This window comes from Mastigoproctus giganteus, chromosome 11 (assembly GCF_048544385.1).
Source record: "Mastigoproctus giganteus isolate SK-2022 chromosome 11, ASM4854438v1, whole genome shotgun sequence".
Classification (NCBI taxonomy): Eukaryota; Metazoa; Arthropoda; class Arachnida; order Uropygi; family Thelyphonidae; genus Mastigoproctus; species Mastigoproctus giganteus.
In genome coordinates, this window is record NC_143585.1 from 66,122,687 (window position 1) to 66,141,084 (window position 18,398).

An 18,398-nucleotide genomic window follows, 5' to 3' on the forward strand; every position below is an offset into this window, starting at 1 on the left:
TGGCAGCAGTGAACCATGCTCGATATTCGGGTGTTTATAAGATTCTGTGCTAACAAATCCCACTCTTCCACCAGCACAGTCCTTGGCTCACCAAGTGGCCGAGTTGGCTGTCAGCATGCAATGAGACACCTAACACATGTTCAATTGGATTTAAATCTGGTGATTGCATTGGCCACAGCAGTTGTGTATCTTGTTTCAAGCTATTCCTTCACCACTTGTGTCTATGTGTAGTGGTATTCACTACACATAGACACAAGTGGTGACTATGTGTAGTGGTATTCATTCATGAAAAGAAAAAAAAAATCTGGGCCAACTGCACCCCCGAAAAGTGGTGGCACAGAGGGTTTGCACTTCTGTTCTTGCTATGCTTCTGAGCATTATGGTACTCCTATCAAAAACATGGAGGGGTGTAGCCATTCATTTTGCCACACACAAGAACATTGCCTTCACCATGTCCCTTTCTCTGATGTTGGAGGGATGGTGCTGCATTCTTTGTCCCCAGATAAAATGTCTAGAATGTTTGTAGGCTAAAACAGGACTCATCAGAAAACAGAACTGTACTCCACTTGTCAGGGCTACATTACATGTTTACAGCACCAGTTTCAACAAGCTCTGCAATGGTTTGGGGTTAATGGAATACAAACCACTGGCTTCCTTTGCATAGAGTCCACTTGAATTGAGCCTTCTTAACAGTCCAGTTGAAAATGCAAAATCAATGTACAATCTACATGTGCAAATTAGGTTGTGTACTGGTTAGGAGTGGTCGCAGATGGAACACCATTTGAATTAATATTAGTGTTGTGGTGTTTAAATGCATCAGTAACTTAGGCCATATGTCTGTAATTTATGTCAACCGTATTGTGCTTTTTTTGTAAAAAAATAGGTGCCAGTACTCATTCTTCGCTATCAAGAAAAATTGAAAATAAAAAGGATATGAAAAGTACTCTAAAATTTTTTTTTCCTGATATTGTTACTTTAGTAGTAATGTTTTTAGAATAAAAACAACAAATTAAGTATATTAACAGTTTATTAAGCATAAATTTATTATTCAAGTATATAAAAAATAAGTAAAATGTGAGTAAAATAAGTAAAAAATAATAACATAAGTAAAAATAATTTCATAATAAAGTTTTTGTAGGATATTTCAAATTTTTATTAAGTTCTCATTCGACACCTTATGCCAACTTCTTTTAATCCTCTTTGTGTCAGTTGCTGAGTGACGTTTCTGAAGCAGCCACGAATTGACATATTTTGCTGGATCGAAGTGAGTCAGTGGTGGGCCTACAGTTTTAAGAAACAGTAGTGAAGAAACTTTTTGTCATCCACAAAGAGCTAGCGATCAGATTCATTTGTGAAAATCCTCATTCCCATTCATTCGGTGAAATTGGTATCGAACTCAGAGCATTAATCAAACACTTCAATTCTTCTGAAACCTTATCAATTAGGTTCCACGAATTTCATCTTTCATTTAACTGTAACCTAATTGGCAATTTTCTAACTTGATTTTCACCAAATGCCAATTCATGTTTAGGATTAATTTCTTTTCTGTCCTCGTTTTCCTTCTCTTGTCATCGGTATTCGGTATTGTCACTAGTTCTTAAATTTTAATTTTCTTCTTTTTTTTTGAAACTGTCCAAAATGTCAGTGTCATTGGGATATTCAGGTACTGTGACCATGTAAACAGACATAGTGAAAATGTGGATAACGCACTTCCGCAAAACATTGTCAGGGTAAAAGAAAATCACTTTTCTAATTCTCAAATTGGATGCTTACAGTTGATTCACAGTGGTGTCCAACCTACGACCCACAAGGAAAGTGAACTAAAATGGCATTTTAAAATTTGTTAATTATCAAAATAATTCTCATTAAATATTTTCAGTAAATGTAATTGTACTTAATAAAATTTTCGAATATTTTCTATTTTACTTTTACATGCAACAAGACATGGAAAATGTAACACACTAAAGAACTTTTGAATATAACCCCTGTACGGGGAAAAGGTTGGCCACCACTGTAGTAGGTGGGCCAGAGCCCATTGGGAATACACCTTGATCTGCTCACTCGACTAGTGCAACTTCTCCGTATGCGGGATAGGTGGTCAGATAGGTTTTATCAGGTATCACTAAATTGTAGAATGGTAATCCCTTTAGCTCTCTTAATTCGCGCAGCAGCACTATTTGCCTAAATTGTGCATACTGAGTTAATTCTCTCCTAATCCATTCGCTATATGAAAATTTTCTTCTCTCAACGCAAACTATTTTAAATGTAACTTCCAAGGGGAATTCAAAATAATTCTCTATAAAAGGACTTCGTTAAACATAGGTCCAACTGAGTAATTTAGAATTATAAAAAAATATATATAAAAATTTAAGCTTAACTTGAAAAAAATTTACGGAATATTACAAATTTCGAAGTGCACAGCATCCCAAATATCACAGTTAATAAAAAGTGCCAGTATGCCATGCTGTACTGTCCCAAAAAAAAAGCACTGATTATATTTTGGTTGATTTGCTGTTTCCAGGGAAAAAAAAATGCTACCCTCACCTGAAGCAGACTAACTCAGCTACATTGTAAGATCCATATATATTCCTCACCTTAGTGATAGGATTCAAACTCAGGTTGAATAATTAATACTAATATATTATTATTAAAATGCAGAATCAAAGCTTATATAGCAATGTCATAAAAATAAAATAAAAATTAGATAAAATGATTCCAAAGTTTTATTTATAGTCTTTGGAAAATTTTCTTTACTGTTTACAATTCCTTTTCCTTAATTCAAATAAATGTCCACTCGCTTGCATCATCTTGCAAAGAAAATATACAGTAAACTGCCAAAAGTAACTCCAAATCAATGCTTGATAACAGGAAACCTCAATCAGCACAGTTCTGTGAAACTGTGCTGATTGAGGTAAAATTATAATGGGTTTTAACTGAATGCATACCAGTCTGTGTACATTGGCAGCGTCCAATATTTTTTTAATTTCAAATCCTTTTAATTGGCTATAAATCTATAAACAATCTAGGATTTGAAATAAAAAAATATTGCAAAACTTTTATTAATGAAAAGGTAACATCATGAGAAAAAAAGCTTTATTATTTAGATATTTCAATAATGCAGTCGTCTCTTCTTTTTCTCGGTGTACAAGTCTTTGTAGCATCAAATCCCACCTTGTAAACTTTGCTGTATCATGATGCTAGGCTCAACATTCGGATTTCCATTCATAATCGCCTGGCAGGCCATGTCAACCCCCCAAAAAACTTTCTCCAATTCTGTTGAAAATTCTTTTGGTGTCACTTCAGAATTTTTTTCTTTATATGCAGTTTGCTCATCAATTCCAAGGAGAGTTGCATCATCTGTCATTTGCATGTGGGTCAATGCAGTCACATACATTGGCAGTGTCCAAAGTCTCAAATCCCATCTTTTCTGATCTTCACAATGTCTTCGGCAATTGTCTGAACTTGCAATTCAAAGCCAGTGAAATCATTTGCCAAATGGGACAAACATGCTGCCAAACAGAAAATTCTGTTTGGCAGTGATTTCTAGCCAAGATGCAAATATATTTTTGATTGTATTTAAAGGGGTAAAATATAAATTGTGAAATGAAAAGCTATCATGTCATCTTGTCAGGATGGAATTAAGAACACTGTTGCGGACTGCCTGAGGGAACTATTGGCACATGTGCATAGGAGACAGTACAGTTGTTACCACAGCACATATGTACATGTCTAGGCTATTAAATGAGTTTTAATATGTACAGTAAATTTTCGACTTAAACTTAATTGAAAACCATGTTATAGTGACACCCATGCTAAGCGAGGTATTGCTGTATTTTGATTCATTTCGCCAACACAGTGACTGATTCCACTACAAACTGCTGGAGTGCTACTTTGGTACAAAACTGACTCCAGTTGCACTGGCATTATCCATGGTTATAAGGCCAGTGCCCTGGGAAGTCTTAGGTTGTTCCCCGAGATGCCCTTACAGTCCACTAGTTCTTTCTACCCTCGTGGGTATAATAACCTCCTCCTCCTTACACTGGCTGGAAAAGACAGTTTGAATCCCATCGAGAGGAACACAAGCCATTTTTGCATCAGCTACTTTAGTTGGTCCAGGGCGTGAGTAGCATGGTTTTTTCCCAGCAAATTGATCTATAGAATATAAGGCTCAATATGGCCTAACTCATTGATGCTTCTAAAAAACCATACGACTGTCATTGTCGGCAACCAGTAGGTATGATTGCCATCTTTCCCACTTTACAGAAAAGGCTTGCACTGAAATCTTATCAATGACACCATAAATTTTTATGGGCTTTTTTCACTTGGCTGAGCTAGTTGGTCCAGTTGAAGATATCATGGTTCTCATGGAAATTTTGTCAAGTAAACAGGCAAATTAACCACAGAATATATGCAATTTAAGCACAATATACTGACTTCTAATAGTCTTGGTACTTTACACGTACATCATGTTATAACATATCTCAGAGCCAGTGTGCATGTGTGTTTAGCAGTGCTGTATGGCTATCTTACCAAGAAACCAGCAGAAAAATCCACTATCTCCAATCCCTTGCCATGTGGGCCATCTGCACTATTCTTGATACCACTTGGCCTACCCTCTAGAACCCTGCAGTAAGTAAAGAGGGTGTGCCCTGTGGCCTTCAATGCCTATTGCTATGGCTAAGGACAAGTTGGAGTGAGGCTTTGCTCAAACAGCTATTCACAGGCGTCACCTTTCCAGGCAGTAAATACAATGTCAATACAAGGCTGTATGATCTCCAACAGCATATACAAATAATTTATATTATTCTCCAATAAGCTTTAAAAATAATTACAATTAATAAAACAAATTAAACTAATGTTTTAAACAATTTTATAAAAGTTAAGAAAATTTCTTGACATAAAATAACAATTTGAAGAATTATAGCTCAATTTTTATAAACCTATTGAAATTGTCAAATTTCAATAGGTTTATAAAAAAATAAGTTCTCTTCTTGCCATTATATTTATTAAAAAAAACACACGGAAGATAACATCTAAAGCTTAAGACAGAATATAAAGATAATTCTAGAATAACTATTAGGAAAAAACATGTTTTAGTCAATTTGAAAATTTTTTGCAAGTGCTGTTTTATTTATGACAAACTGAATTTACTACGGACAGATGAATGAAATTTACTTAAGGAAAATCTGATTACAAACATTTACATAACTGATACATATATTTTATATAGAGAAATATATTTGGTTCATTATGTAGTATGGTTGGTGAATTTTCCGCCATTATAACTGAATTGAATTATGTGTTTATTTTGCCAAGCAATGCATTCTGAAAATTCGTAATAATAAATGCAGAAAATATTTAATACCATACAGCAAAGGAGACCCTTGGAATACATTGCACACAATACTTAAACAGTGGGATACTAAATGAAATGCTATAATGGATGCTCATGTTCAATTAGTAACAGAGATCCTTAAAAAAAAAAAAAAAATGTTTACATAATCTGTGAGATCAAAATATCACAAATCAAAAATATACGTAGGAAAAGTTTCTGGATTAAATAAAATAAAATCACCAATATAAAATGCAAAATGGAAGCATAGGGAATATAAACAAAGGCTGTGTTATCTATATCACAAAAAATAATCAAACATAAAATATGCACAGAAGTACTTATCAAATTAATTCTTCAAATGTCAAAACTTTATGAATGCAGCAAACATGCACTTGAACCCTTCATACAAACAGCATTCATTCTAAAATGTTTTATGATTCAAGTTATTATAGAGTAATTACATAAATTAGGATCTTATATATATATATATAGAGAGAGAGAGAGAGAGAGAGAAAGAGAAAGAAAGAGAGAGAACTTATATAATCATTAATTACTAAATATTTTCAAAGAAAAAAATTAAAATTTGGCATTCATTTGTTTAAATGGATTATTATCTGTCTGAATATTTAGAAGTGCTAAAATTATAATATAACTTGAAATATATAAACTGTTTAATATTTATTTAATTTCTTCTATAAAGAAACACATTCTATTCACCCTACACAATACAATGGAATGCACCTTATTTTTTGTTTAAAAACTGATGCAAGATAATTACAGCATTGACATTTATAGCAAACAGATATACAATGTTTACTGAACACTTGTGTATTTTCTTTGAATTAACCCAATATGTTCTACATCACTCTTTAAAGAATGTGCAGTGGAATACAGCATTAAATTAATAACTCAGTAAAATAACGTAATGCAGTTACCTGTAATTTATTAACTAATAAGTTACAAGTAACTTCCTAACATATATCTTTTAAGGATTGCTGATTTTAGTTTATTAATCCACTGCATTTGCTACATTATGTAAAATAATGTAGCAAAAAAAACTATTACAGTGAGATAGACAAAATGTTTATAATTAATAATCTCGCAAGCAGCTCTAGTTATATAACATGCATTATCAAAAAATTTCTGGTAAGCTTCTTAAAAAAAGCATTGAAATAAATTTCACTCTTCCAAGAAACAGGTAGGTAAATAATGACTGAATGTGGGCCATAAAAAATTAGTGCATTTACATATATCACAATGTATTTAATAATTACTATAATTTACACTAAGTAACATATGCACTACCTATCCTCCATCACGATAAATTATCAAATAGTATCAAAACTGATCTAAAAATATAACGGACAAAACCAAATTCAGATGTGAAATTTCTTAATAAAATGATTTTTTCTTTCTTTTTTTTTTCTTTTTTAATTTTTTTAAATTAAAAAAGAAAAAAGTTAAATTTTTTTCTATTTAACTGCAGAAAAGAATTCCTTTTTTTTTTATCATTCCTGTTATCTTTACAGCCTGCTTTCATTCTTTTTTTGCAAGTTTACAAAAAATATCATAATAATCAAATGTGACAGCTTGTTATAACCACATCTATTCAGTTATACTTGGGTAATGAAATATACAGAACTCAAAACAAAATATGAGTCTTCACTTTTCAGTGATAATGTAAATAGAAAACTGCAAACAGTATGCTTACTACAGTACACACACACATACATACATATATATATATATATATATATATGACAAACAAGATTCCAATACAAAGGACATGTGGATATAAAAACAAAGTTCTACTAGAATATTTCTACCATGTTTTCAATAAATGCTTTAAAGATTAAGGCTCCTGATTTTTTTTTCCATGGGGAAAAAGGTAGAAATTGACTTTCACACGTGCAAAATTATTTTTGTAATTCGTCCCTAGCAACTGTGATTTATTAACAAGATTTTAACAAGTTACTTGTAGATAGAACTGTTCTTCTAGTTAGATATTAGCGCATATGAATTTTGTGTACAGAATGTAGATGAGCCTACCTGCTAATTTACATTCTGTTTAAAATAAACAGTTTATTCAAAACAGCATATTTTTATTCATCTTTCCTGTAAGCTCAATCGCTACTTATAAAAAGCTTTTAATCAGCATGAAAAATGTTGATTAAAAGTCAGTGTTTATGAAAACGAACGACTTAAAAATGATTGCAAATTTATATACAATTAAAATTATCATAAGGGTATAAATACAATAAAAGAAAAACCTAGATTTCTATCTGAATTATTCATGTATTTTATAATATACAACTCTAATTTCTATGCAGCAAAAACTATCATTTGCTTGCATTTTTATTTTTGTAGTCTCGTGGTGAATGTTAAACAAACACCTTATTATAACAAAATTAAAACATCTGATGCACAAAATTTACAATAGACAAATGAATATGCATATACAAAAAATAGTGGCATTTAGTAATAATTTGAAATTATGCATAGCAGTTTATGCAACACACAACAAAAAAAATAAAAACGTACATGATGCATGGTTGCAAATACATGAATGTGGTGCATTATCACACACTGATTCAATGAACACAATGTACTGTATAGGAACTCCATAACAGCAGTGTAATTAGCCTGGGAGAGTAAAGTGCTGTCATGACACAGATGAAATAGGATTGTGTGGAGTGCCCATTTCTTTTAGCACTTTGTCAAGCCACTGAAGTGGACCATGAAGATGAATCTCAATCCAGCAGGGAGTAGAAGTAACATCTTGTCTATGATACTCTGCACCCCAACCTTTAACAAAACTCATACGGATTGTACACATCTTGGTCACCTCATATACTGCTTCAAAACCATGATTTACTGCTTGGCTTAGCAACTGAGCAAAGTCCTGTGTAGAAAGAAAAATACTACATATATTCCCTTATGTTATACTGCAAATTACAGCTACATAGCAATAATATAGAAAAAACTAAGCATTACTCATATTTTCTGGTTAATTTTAATCAAATTCAATGATTACACAGGATCTTTCTTCTGAATAAAAAAAAAAAAAAGTCACCCAATATCAAATAGATACAATTAAAAATAAAAATCGGAAATGCTCCCCCTACAGAATGTCCGGTAAGAGTGAAATCATGTTAATGTCAACGTTCAGAAGTTAGGCATTTAATCTGTCAATTAGATACTTTTTATTAAATGCTGCGAATTTTGAACAGTTAAAAAAAAAGTATAATTATGAATCAAACATCTAATACACCATTGGTGTATTAGATGTAACACACCATTGGTGTATTACATTATTATCATCTAATACACCATTGGTGTATTAGATGATAATAATGAAATATGATAAACACAAATATATTAAATAATTCCTCCAGTAACCATGTTATTTGTGTGCTGACTCGTAAGTGCATTGTGGGTTTTTTAATACACTTGGATGAAAAAAAACTACCCGACTTTAAGAACTATTTTCTTCTGATGGAAACAACTGGATATTTTTGTCCAGTCTTTTCTAATGGTCAAATAATTCAGTCATAGTGAGAAGAAAGCCCAGAAATGTCTCTGTCCTCCACAATCCAGATTGCCTCAATTCTGTAATTTTTGAATTTGGTTCATAAAGGTAAGCCAGCAGTGAAGGTGCTAAGCTAAAACCAAATTGTAGAACTCTGTGGAAAAATTAGATGAATCTAATTCAAGTTTTTTTTTTATTTATTTTAAGCAGTAAAATTAGGGCTTCATTTCTGAATTGTGACCATTCATGTACTGTTTATCCAAAATTTCAGTAGGTTGTAATACCTTCACAGGCATGAATTACAGCTTCTTGAATTTGATGTAGCATGGATTCAACTAATGGCAGGAAGGTATATAACAATTATTCCTCTAGTCACTTAAGTTATGAGGGCAGCGGAGTATGTGCACCTATTTGTTCTAATGTATCTTATATATTTTCAACAGGATTCAAATCTGGAGGAAGCCATGAAAGAGGACTAAATCCACTGTTATGTTTACCAATATTAATCAAGGTTTAAAGATGACAATACGTCTATCTATCTAGTGTGTCAAGCAGTTGCATTATTTGAAAGTGGCCATCTCCTTCCGGTGAAAAAAACAAAGTATTTCAGGGTGTATGCGATCTCATAAATTTATTAAATGTCAGCCTTCTGTTCATCCTTTCAGGCATATCAGTGAAATAAATCCATGCCATGAGAACAATCCAAACACGATTATTCAACTTCCTGCAGTGGGAATGGTACATGATGGAGCTATTTCCTCAACATTATAGTCGTATCTGACTTTTAGCTGAAATGAATGATTTGATATGGGGACAGCTGCAAAACCCCAGATTTTGCAATTTTCCAAACATTATTTGAGTAGATTTGGGTTGATCTTAGCCTAAATTGGAAGTATCCCACAACTGCTTGAATCTTACTGTAATATCCTGTAATTATAATTGCAAATTCATAGGAAGGCATTCCTGTTATACAAAGGTAAGAGTAGGTAAGTCTTGTAATATAAGTAATTTTGTAAATAACACTAGTTTACAAATTTAAATTTGTTCACTTGGTTTGAATTTCAATAGGTTCTACAGCAAAATATGTTGCTGTGATTTCAAATATGACTTAGATTTTTTTCTATCACATCCAGATACATCACAATTTAAGAAATAAAAAAGTATTGTTTTTTACAAAAGTATATAACTTTATTGTATTTCGTAATGACAAATTGATAGGATTACATTTTCATATATCAAAAAATACGTAAATACTAACAAGTATTAATCAAAATTCTGAAACTTTCATTAATCAGACCTTTGTCTCTTTGTTTGAAAAGTACGTTTAATCGTTTTTCTTTTATGTACAGTGCCAGGTTTCTCTCTTTTTAAACACCAGCAGTAGTCGGCCATCATACTTGTATTCCACCTTCCTGGTACCTCTGCTCCATTTCCTTTATGTCCTGATGGAATATCTCCCCTTGTTCTTCGCTCATCTGTGCAAGATTTTCGGGAAAAAAATCAAGATGGGCATGCAAAAAGTGAATTTTGATGCTCATATTGCAACCTAAATTGCAAAGCTTTTCGAGCATATTTTGAACAATTTTTTTCATAATCCTGTGATTTATGATTTCCTAGAAAGTTTTCCATTACACTTTTAAAAGCAATCCAGGCTTCCCTTTCAACGTCATTCATAGTAGTTTCAAACTGACTGATGTCTAAAACCAATTTTTCTAATTTGGGAACCAATGAAGATACCCTCCTTAAGTTTTGCATCAGATAAACTGGGAAATTTACTGCAAAGGTACTTAAAGCAGTTGCCATCCTTATTCAATGCTTTAACAAATTGCTTCATTATGCCTAACTTGATATGCAGTGGAGGTCAAAGTATTTTATCTGGCTTCACCAAACTTTCGTGCACAATATTTTTTGACCGCAGTGTAAGATTGTGCCTCCGAGGTCATTGCTTCTTTGTCCAATGCAGTGCTTTAGCTTTGCTATCCCATTCACAAATAAAGCATGGCATTTTTGTGTACCCACCCCGTTGCCACAATAACATACATAACACTTTTAAGTCTCCACACAGTTGCCATTTGTGATCTTGATATTTAATTTTCTCCAGAAGCAACTTTAGATTGTCATAAGTTTCTTTTAAGTAGACTGAATGAGCAACTGGCACAGATGTATATTTATCTCCATTATACAAGAGAACACTTTTTAAACTAGTCTTAGACGAGTCTATAAATAGTCCCCATTCACTAGGAACATATGATGGAGCTCCTGAGGCACTTATTAAACCAGCAATATCACTGCAATATACAAGAGGACCTTCTTATGAAAAATAATATATAACTCCCTTTCATGATTTCTGTTCCTGGAAAATGATGTACTTGGAGCAAGTAAGTTCTTCGCTTGAAGTCTGAATCCCAGAATTTCAGCAGCATACTTTGGAAGACCTAAGTCCCTTACTAAATCGTTCAGTTCGACTTGCATGAATTGCTGTGGCGTTAAAATATTTTCTGGTTGATAACATTCCTCTTCGCTAACCTCTTTAATTTCTGCTTCAGTGGAAGAAGATGTGCACTCCAAAGTTTCTGGTGGAGGTTTTACAGGCAGATCAGGTCCATGCGGAACCGGTCATATGGCTGACGATAGATCTGGATATTTGATATCCTTTTTATTTTTTGAATTGTAACCTTTAACGTCACATACACAAAAGTAACATTCGGCATGGCTAACTGGCTTGTGCCACACCATAGGAATAGCAAATGGCAAGCAGACCTTTTTTCCTTGACTCCATTTTCTAAGATGTTCAACACATGTATGGTATACTTTATGCACTGCCCACGATTTATCCTGATCGCCTAGTTTAACGTCAAAGTATACATAATACAATTTTTTTACAAAATCAGTAATATTTTGGCTCTGCTTTACAGGAACAAAACAACACATATGTAACAAAATATGTTGGGACTGTTTATACACCCTCTGGTTGCCATACTAAAAGAAAACTAACACACAATGAGAGCTCATGATGGTTTATACAGGAGTACTGTGACCGCATAAGGGATGTGCCACTTATATAGGCTCTGTGGTTGAGTGGACTGTACAAACAAGTGAGTGCATGCTCAGACAAGTTTAACCCGTAACTACACACAGGAGTCTCCCAGACTCCACTTGGAAAATAAAATTCTGGGAATCATAGATGGGCTGTAAAAGCAGGGTGGGGGCTGTCTACCTTCCTAGGTCAAGGTCGGCTACCTTGCAGTGTGTGTGTAGTTACGGGTTAAACATGCACAATCTGTTGTATTTGAGGCAAATATTTGATACTGATTACAAATATAGGGGTATAAAAAATGTAAACCATTGCAGAAACTATAGTTATGTACATATTTGCGTTTAATACCTAGGTAATATTTTGTTAAAGAATTGTGAAAAATCTTTACGTGATATAAACAAATGGACTTCGGTTTAGTAATCAGTAAACATGCATAAATAACTAACACATGCTTTTACTCAAACCCCAGATACACTGTAAACCAGTGTAATTTATTGGTACCACAATTTAATAATAGTAAAACTGTAAATAGCCTCTAGCTTCTCCAATGATTTGCAGTATGGAGGCTTCTTTCTTCTTTTCAGAGGACATTATATTTTGGTATAAACTTTGGTATAAATGGCCAACTCTGTTTGTATGTACTAGTCCTGGAGGGGGAGGTGACGAGAGTAAAATTTATGAAATATTTCAAGGGATGTAAAGTATAAAATTTGGGACTGCTTTAGGCTACTTTTCACTTTAGTGAAGGATAAATAGGCAATGAAAAGTTCAGTTTATGGCAGGTGACATTGTTACAATGTCTGCCATTACAGATAAAGAGTTAAATCTTCAGTCATATCTTTTATTCTCCAGAAAGTGGTTCTTGGTGACTCTCTTTCCATAGCTTAAAAGGAACATGATATGGGGATCAAAAATGGATCTTTAGCATGAGGATGGGTCAGAAAGTTTATGTGCAGGAATGAATTATCATTCAAACGATTCATCCATATGTATCACTATACTAACAACACTTTATTATTTATTTTTTTTTTTTGGCAGGGATTTTTGTAAGTCACCTGTCTGAAAATATGAAAATGAAGAAATCCAAACTGTGTGTATCAAGTATCTCCAATTGAAGGGTATATCTACAACACAGATCCATGCTAGTATATATCAGAAACACTATGGAATTCTGAAGCAGAGTAGTCCAACTGTTGCCAAGTGGTATGCAAATTTTACCTGTGGAAGAGAGAGCTGTGCAAAGATGACACTGTCAATTCAGAAACAATAGCAACAGTAGAAGAAATGGTTGTGAAAGATCATCAAATGACTCGAACATATGAGTCTGTTGCCATGTCGAAGTCAGGCATATAGAATACTGATAGTTTACTCAAAGCTAAGAAAGGTTTTTCATAATAGGTTCCATGACTGCTAACCTACGATACAAAGACATCAGAACATCTTTTGGAGATATTTAGGCAGAATTCTGAAAAATCTTTTGTTCATAACTGGATGCGATGTGGTACATCTTGTTCCAAGCATCGAAACATGACCCATAAACACGCATTTCTGCTAACCAAGAAATGCTTCGAGTTAAGCAGCCAAGATGACTGCTTTCATTTTTGGGATACACAGAGTGGATGCTTGTTGATCACCTTGAACATACAGTCACAAACACAGCAGTATTATACATAATTAATAGCAAACTGCATGAAGCAATGAGACATTACAGTGAGATGTTCTTTGCCACAAGGAAATGCAGTATCAGGCACACAGATTTAGTGTTACAATGGCTTCTGCTGTAGATGCAGGTTTTAAAATCTTCAGTCTCTTCTTATTCCCTTGGATTTAGTTCTTTGTGACTTAGTACATCTATTCAAAATTTAGGACCATCTTCATCAACAAAGATTTTGTCTAAATGAAGAAGTGATATGTGCTGTATGAGAGAATGGAATGCAAAGAACAGTGACTTTTTTATATGGCATTACAGAACACCACCGGGAAGAGTGCACAGCTGTCCAGAGGAGACTATGCTGAATATCATAATAAAAAACTGTTTTTTTTAAAGCTGCATATTTTAATAGTCACTCCATAAACCAGCTGGAACCACTTGTATGTATGTATGTATGAACTCCTCCCTTAACAGATGAGTTTTGCACCTTTGTGACATAAACCCGAACAGATTATCCAGGATTATCCTTGGGATTCTTTCCTACTTGGGATATTTTCCAGCTGCTGAATGATCAGAGTTGCCAGTCAAGCACCAATATATATTCATTGCATCACACACATGTGCAAATCTGAGTTGGCTTTGCATTAGCAACACCAACTTGTCTAGGAATGGACTGATCTGCAATGCTGGTGAAGTTCAAAGTTGGGAATGGCTAATATAAGATTGTAGTTTGAACATGTGATGATTAATTTTTGAGTGTCTGTGAGGAAGAATGAGTCAGCATTGAGATTTTTTAGACTTCAAACGTGGAATGACTGTCGGGGAAGACTTTCAGGTGCCAGTGTCTCAACAGCAGACAACATGGTTAAGTGCTTCCATGGTTAATGACTTGCTCAACAACAGTTGAACAACCAGCCAAAGGTTGCATGTGGGACAGCCATATATGGTAAACGGTGAGCATTGTGTGTCTTGTAACAGCAGCAACACAGTACATTGCCCATCTAACCACCTAGTAACAATGTAGCAATAGCAGGACCAATATTCACGTGGACTGCACACTGAACCATAGCTTATATAGGGTATAGTAGTCAATGGCTGTCACAGGTACCCAAGCTCACTGCAAGACACAAGAAACTGCACCTTGCATGGGCACATCATCACCAATGCTGGACCAGCAATATGTGGAAATCTGTCACCTGATCTGATGAATCCAGTTTCCAACTCTATCACCTTTAATTAATGGCTTGATGGGAATGCCTACATTTTTATCATTGCTGGCCAAGCACAACCATTCATTGATGAGTATCCAGACATTTCCGGTACCTATCAACAAGATAAAGCAACATGCCACAAGGATCAGCTCAGCAGGTTGCTAACTGGTTTCAAGAACATAACAATGAATTCTGTCCTCCCATGGCTGCCCAACTCATCCAATCTAAACTCAATTAAGCATGTTTGGGACCAACTGGAAAAGAACATTTGATGCTTCGACCATTTACCTGGCAATGTGTGCACATTACTGGACACTGTGCAACACATGGGAGGCACTACCAGAGGACACCTTGCAATACTCTGTGGATTCCATTCTAAGACATGTACGAGCTGTATTACAGGCAAAAGATAGCCCAAAGTATTATGTAGGTGGAGGCTTTCCATTATGGAAAGCCAATTCACTGTATGTTAAGCTCTTTCTTTTGGAGCATGGCTGTTAACTAGCCATGATTAATGAGGAAGAGCATCCACAAACATGATCTTTCTTCAACTGCTAAGGTAGAACTACAGGTCTTAGAACCTCATCTCTAATTCTAATAACAGATTAAAGAACACTGCACTCCATGTAACTTTTTTCACATGCAAAAAAGACCAAGTTTATTAAAACTAGCTGGAAAGAAAATTTCAGAGAAAATGTTCTAATACCCCAACCTATCAAAGGCCAATTGATGATGTTTCAAAATCCCTGTGGATATTGTTTTCAAATATAGAGGAAGGAAAGAATAACGTGATTGTAAGAACTGGTTATATTAATTGCTGTACTATTTTAAATTAAAGAAATTGTGTGATAATTATGAAATTATCACTGTCAAAGTCTAGAAAAATAAACCAATATTAAGAGCTAGTTAAACAATGCTGCACTATTTTTATTTTTAATTAAATTTAAATGAATTAAGTAAGAATACTAGTTGCAAGAAAACTCTACTTTATTTACCTATTTATTTTTTTTTATTTAATTAAAACATTGTGTGGAATGGCTGGAAAAAGGGTTTATGCATTGTAATTAATATGAATTAGGTGAAAAAATGTTAGTAGCTGTTCAAAAAATTAAATCATCTCTATAATTCTCACTTGCAAGTGATCTATTTATGATGATGCTGAGGCCCACAAAATCGCTGATATGCTTACCCAAACCACAAGCTCATCCTAACAAACTAATGGTATTCGTGCACAAGAAAGGTTATAGTTCTTGCATTTGCACTAGACAGGGATATGTCAAATCAGGCTGAAAGAGGACTTATCTAGAGCTAAATTGGAAGCTGAAACTGGATTATCCCCATCAGTCATTGTTCCGATCAAAATATTCTTGAACTGAGTCCCTGTAAGTTCCATAATGAGGTACAGTAAATGAAATGGAAATGGCTGATGAACATTAAGCTTTCTTTGTAATGATGATTTTGTATGACCTCAACTAATATGTGTCGTCCTGAAGCCATAGGGAATTTATTGCAGTTTTATCTAATTCAGTCAGTGATTTTAAAGAGCAGTCACCTCTTGGCAAAATTAACAGTGGAAAAACTTGATCTTATCTTCTCCATACTGTTCCAGTAAATTAAAATCAATTTCAGAGTATATGAATGACACTATGATACTCTTAACTAGGGGATTAGAGTACTGAAGTAACTTTTGGCACTAGTGGGCTGTACATTAAACCTTTGTAATTCCTAAGTTATGACACATTTTGTCAATATATCAGTTTTACAATTATTTTATATGGGCATAAATGAAAGTAGCAGACAGCAACAACAGCCACTTTCTGCTACATTTAGATTAAAGCTTTTCTGTTTACTTCTTTGATTCAACCCATTCCCCATTCCAACCATTCACAGTTTGGTTGAAGTATGTCAAACCATCGCCTTCCCTTCTTTTTACTCCTCAAGTTTTGCACTTTTGATTTTTATAAAAGTTCGTAGATGGGCAACATTTTAACTTATCAGGCAAACACTTTGCAGTCCACACCAAAAGTGCTTAAAGCAGCTCCAAGTGCTTAATTTAATCCTGTTGTGTTTGACCACCCTTCATTCTGTCAATGGCTCAACAAACTGTGAATGTGAGAAAATCACACTGAAGGAGCATCAGTCAACAACAAACTTTACGAACTCAACATTTTCCAACTCAGTGTGAAGAATAAAAGAATACAGTAAACACAGAATGTCATCCCTAACATTCAAGTGTAGTGGCATTCATTTCAGCAGAGCTAATTTGCATGTTCTAATAAAGATTTTTCATTAACTTATCATTCCCTGCTGTAAAATTCAGGAACTGGCATGATTATATCTGTAACAGATACTGCAATATCACCTGTTTAGAGCACTGAAAAAAACCAAAGCAATTTACAAATATTTCTTAAATGTGTATATTCGTGTAGAACTTCTTTGATTCAACCTATTCCCCATTCCAACCATTCACAGTTTGGTTGAAGTATGTCAAACCATCGCCTTCCCTTCTTTTTACTCTTCAAGTTTTGCACTTTTGATTTTTATCAAAGTTCGTAGATGGGCAACATTTTAACTTATCAGGCAAACACTTTGCAGTCCACACCAAAAGTGCTTAAAGCAGCTCCAAGTGCTTAGTTTAATCCTGTTGTGTTTGACCACCCTTCATTCTGTCAATGGCTCAACAAACTGTGAATGTGAGAAAATCACACTGAAGGAGCATCAGTCAACAACAAACTTTACGAACTCAACATTTTCCAACTCAGTGTGAAGAATAAAAGAATACAGTAAACACAGAATGTCATCCCTAACATTCAAGTGTAGTGGCATTCATTTCAGCAGAGCTAATTTGCATGTTCTAATAAAGATTTTTCATTAACTTATCATTCCCTGCTGTAAAATTCAGGAACTGGCATGATTATATCTGTAACAGATACTGCAATATCACCTGTTTAGAGCACTGAAAAAAACCAAAGCAATTTACAAATATTTCTTAAATGTGTATATTCGTGTGGAAGTTTATTTAAGTTAGCACATCATTTAATTTTTCTTAAAAAAAACAAACCCTTTATTTAACACATTACCTGATTATTAAAAATTTTCAAACTGCATCCAGGAGGGATTTTGCAGACAGTGGTTGGGTGAAAACCATGTGAATGATTGCAGTTTCTGCTCTGTACAAATATAGCACTATCACTAAGACATTCAGCATATACTTCGCCTCCCACATAGCACAAGTGCACTCCTAAAGAGAGGGGAAAAAAATTATGTACAGAAAGATGCAAATGTGTGTACCTGCAGTTTCTGCTTATTGAAAATATATAGCACTATCACTAAGATATTCAACATATATTTTGCCTCCCACATAGCATAAATACACTCTTAAAGAGAAGGGGAAAAAATAATGTACAAAAAGATGCATGTGTGTTTGTGTGTTTGTTTGTTTGTGATTTGGTTTTTAGGAGCATTAGCAACTAAGGCCATATTGCTGCAGGGATGTGCGGTGGTCATTCCCTGACCTTTCCGCATCCTCCGTATTTGGTGGGCACGGGCTCGAACCCCGATCTAATCAAGAAGCATATGCTATGCACTGCTGCACTTGCCCACCTGGCTATGGAGGCACTGTGTGTGTGTGTGTG

The 18,398-nt window shown here is 34.2% G+C and overlaps 1 protein-coding gene across 1 annotated transcript in view; it reads right to left on the reverse strand.

Moving 5' to 3' along the window:
• Positions 1-7,741: 7,741 nt before the first annotated feature.
• LOC150078077 (protein mothers against dpp-like) overlaps positions 7,742-18,398 on the reverse strand; it is a 96,995-nt gene continuing 86,338 nt past the window's right edge. The window contains exons 7-8 of the mRNA XM_090385162.1: positions 17,844-18,004; positions 7,742-8,237 (exon numbers count right to left, since the gene is read on the reverse strand). Coding sequence (XP_090241288.1) covers positions 7,998-8,237; positions 17,844-18,004 — 401 coding nt within the window. The 3' untranslated portion in view covers positions 7,742-7,997. The remainder of the gene's footprint in view (positions 8,238-17,843; positions 18,005-18,398) is intronic.